The 3,351-nt window shown below is 48.6% G+C and overlaps 1 protein-coding gene across 1 annotated transcript in view; it reads right to left on the bottom strand.

Moving 5' to 3' along the window:
• ERAL1 (Era like 12S mitochondrial rRNA chaperone 1) overlaps positions 1-1,118 on the bottom strand; it is a 5,707-nt gene extending 4,589 nt beyond the window's left edge. The window contains exon 1 of the mRNA XM_012809762.2: positions 790-1,118. Coding sequence (XP_012665216.1) covers positions 790-1,072 — 283 coding nt within the window. The 5' untranslated portion in view covers positions 1,073-1,118. The remainder of the gene's footprint in view (positions 1-789) is intronic.
• Between the last annotated feature and the right edge of the window lie 2,233 nt (positions 1,119-3,351).

The following is a 3,351-nucleotide window of genomic DNA, read 5'->3' on the forward strand; positions in this document are numbered from 1 at the left end:
ATGCCCGGCTATTTTTTGGTTGCAGCCGTCATTGTTGTTTGGCGGCCCAGGGCTGGATTCAAACCTGCCACCTTAGGTGTATGTGGCTGCGCCTTAAGCCACTTGAGCACAGGTGCCAAGCCAGTTTTTCTATTTTTAAAAAAGACAGAGTCTCACTTTTGCTCAAGCTAGTTTCGAACTCGTGAACTCAAGCAATCTACCTGCCTTGGCCTCCCAGAGTACTGGGATTACAGGTGAGCCACCTCCCTCAGCTGAAAGGTAGAAATTTCCCCAGCTAGCATTATCTCACTCTAAGAGTGCTGTGAAGACTCTGCAAGTTTTCTCAGTCTTTCTGTATTAGCTCCCTATGACAACGAATTACTCAAATTACCAGTTTGTGGCTACAGCCTCCCTACCAGACTTGAAGGTACTTGAAGAATAAAGTGTGCTATTTTCCAAGCATAACTGTATCCTGACAAGTAGATGATGCTCTACATGTATTTATTGGTTCAAGTTTGCTTTCCATGTGGCGGCAAAGAGCTACTCATAGTTCAGTTTGTCTATGGCCCTTCAATCTCGTGCTCTTTCATGAGCATATTTGGTTGTGACCAGATCAGATCCATCGCACCCCCAAAGTCTTATAACATTAATATCGCTCTCCTGTAAGACTCTTCACTTCTCCCATCCCTTGGGGGGTGGTGGTGGTTTAAAATGGTTTCCTCTACCGCCAAAGACTATATCCTCAGAGACTGAAGGGTTTCAGTGCAAGAAATGTGACAGTTTGGGGGCAAACCTATTAGGGCCCTTTACCTCCGTGTATGGACACCGCGGGGACGCAAGGAGTCAGCGAACTGTCGGGCTGAGGGAATCCAAGAAAACGGTCCAGGGCTGAGCCCTGGCCATACTGGCGAGAAGCCGAGGCCAAGCGGGGACCACATATAGTGGCAGCCGAGACACAAGACACGCACCTCCGTTGACAGTATGATATGGAGGGGAGCGGGGTTACCCGCTCCCCTGGGACGTGGGGACCCAGCTGCAAGACCCTTAACAGCGATCGAACAAGCCCAACCCCGGGCCTTCTGGGGGCAGCCATTACAGCCGCAATGCACTCCGGGAACCGACAAAGAGCACACGTACGATTGGACAGATCGGCCAACAAACCAGCAAGTAGAAAAGAGGTAGATTGGCCCAAACAGAGAGCGGCGACTTCTGGGATTTGGGAGGACCGTGAGGTGGGGACGACAAATTATGGATGTAATGGAGGCTAAGAAAGGGCGAAGTGTGCATTTAGAGTTTGTTTGAGCATGAGGATCGTTTTGGACTCAACACAAGTCGTGCTTTCTTATGCCAAAGTTTTGAAAAAGGCCCTTTTACCCTGTCTCCTGAAAAACTGTATTTCCAGGCAAGCAGCAGGAATCATCCTCCTCTGGCCTAACTTCACCCAGCAGGGAAAAAACCTGTGCACATAGGGAGACAAGGTCGCTGGCGTGGGAGCGGGCACCATTCCGCCTGTGCCCGTAAGGGTCGTGATGTTTTGTTTTTGCTTTTGTTTGGTTCCTTTTCAGCCTCAGGAATGCGGGATCCTCCAGTCCCACTTTGACTTGGCATGAGGGTATACCGGAGGGCTCCAGGCTGTTTGCATCTTTGCTTTATGCTAGCCTCTTGTAAGAAGCAGTCCCTGGGTTGGTGTTCTGGATGGCCAGATATGAATTTCCCTCCTGTAAACCTCTGGGACTATCTCCTCTCTGAAGCCGTTCCTTTCTGTAGAGAGACCAGACAGTCTACAAATGGAAAGGAAACTGCTCAGCTCCCCCTGGTATCTCAGATTGCTCTAGTAGCCTGAGGAACTCAATTTAGCTTGGCCTGTTTGTGTCTCTGAGCCCTTTTCATCCTTTGAAGCCTCTCAATCAAACTCTTGAACTGAGAGCTAAATCTTGATGGTATTGAGGGGGAAAAGATTTATTTAGTTATTTATTTTAGACAGAGTCTCACTTTATCACCCTCGTAGAGTGCTGTGGGTGCCATGGCGTCACAGCTCACAGCAACCTCCAACTTCTGGGCTTAGGCAAGTCTCTTGCCTCAGCCTCCTGAGTAGCTGGGACTACAGGCGCCTGCCACGATGGCCATTTATTTTTTTGTTGCAGTTTGGCCAGGGCCAGGTTCAAACCCACCACCCTCGGTATATGGGGCCAGTGCCCTACCCACTGAGTCACAGGCACTGCCCAGAATTAATTTAATTTTTTTTTTTTTTTGCTGTTTTTGGCCAGGGCCAAGTTTGAACCTGCCACCTCCTGTATATGAGGCCAGTGCCTCGCTCCTTGAGCCACAGGCGCCGCCCTATTTATATATCTTTTTTGAGAGAGAGTCTCACTCTGTAACCCTCACTAGAGTACTGTGGCATCACAGCTCACAGCAACCTCCAGCTTCTGGGCTTAGGCAATTCTCTGGCCTCAATCCCCTGAGTAGCTGGGACTGCAGGTGCCTACCACAACGCCCGGCTATTTTTTTTTTTTTGCATTTTGGCCGGAGCCGGGTTCAAACCAGCCACCCTCAGTATATGGGACCAGTGCCCTACTCACTAAACTGGAGATACATCAGTGAGCAAAGCAGACAAATTTCCATCATGGAACTTGCATCCTGTGGTCCTGAGGCCTGCCAGCACAGCACGCTTGTGTCTATGTCAGACATTAGTGACATGACAGGAAATTTCAGTACAGTGGTTAGGGTGAGAGTCTAAGTGGAGTTGGTTACAGAGAATGACAGAAAGGAAGGAAGTGGTGGATACCCAGAATATACAACCCTCCCTCAGAAACCACAGGAGATTAGATCCAGGGACACCATAGTTCTTACCCTCTGGATGTCAAAATAGTGGATTTTCACATATACTTTATTTTTATGTGTAAGACAGTCTCATTCTGTCACCCTGGCTAGAGTGCAATGGCTTCATCAGACTCACAACAACCTCAAATTTGGGGGCTCAAGTGATCCTCTTGCCTCAGACTCCGAAGTAGTTGGGACAACAGGCACTTGCCCCAATGCCAAGCTACTTTTTCTACTTTATACTAGAGATAGGGGTCTCAGTCTTGCTCAGACTGGTCTGGAACTGGTGAGCTCAAGCAATCCACCTGCCTCAGCCTGCTAGAGTGCTAGGATTATAGGTGTGAAGCACCGCACCCAGTACAATATACACATTTTGATTTGCTTTGTAGGCAATTGATATAGAGTTAAGAACCTGAGTAAGAATAACAATTATGATAGCAAATAAAGTTCTTTGGACATCATGATTACTCTCTCTTTTTTTTTTTTTTTCCCTGAGACAGAGCCTCAAGCCGTCCCCCTGGGCAGAGTGCCGTGGCACCACAGCTCACAGCA

This window comes from Otolemur garnettii, unplaced genomic scaffold (genome assembly GCF_000181295.1).
Source record: "Otolemur garnettii isolate 467f Iridium unplaced genomic scaffold, OtoGar3 scaffold00112, whole genome shotgun sequence".
Lineage (NCBI taxonomy): Eukaryota > Metazoa > Chordata > Mammalia > Primates > Galagidae > Otolemur > Otolemur garnettii.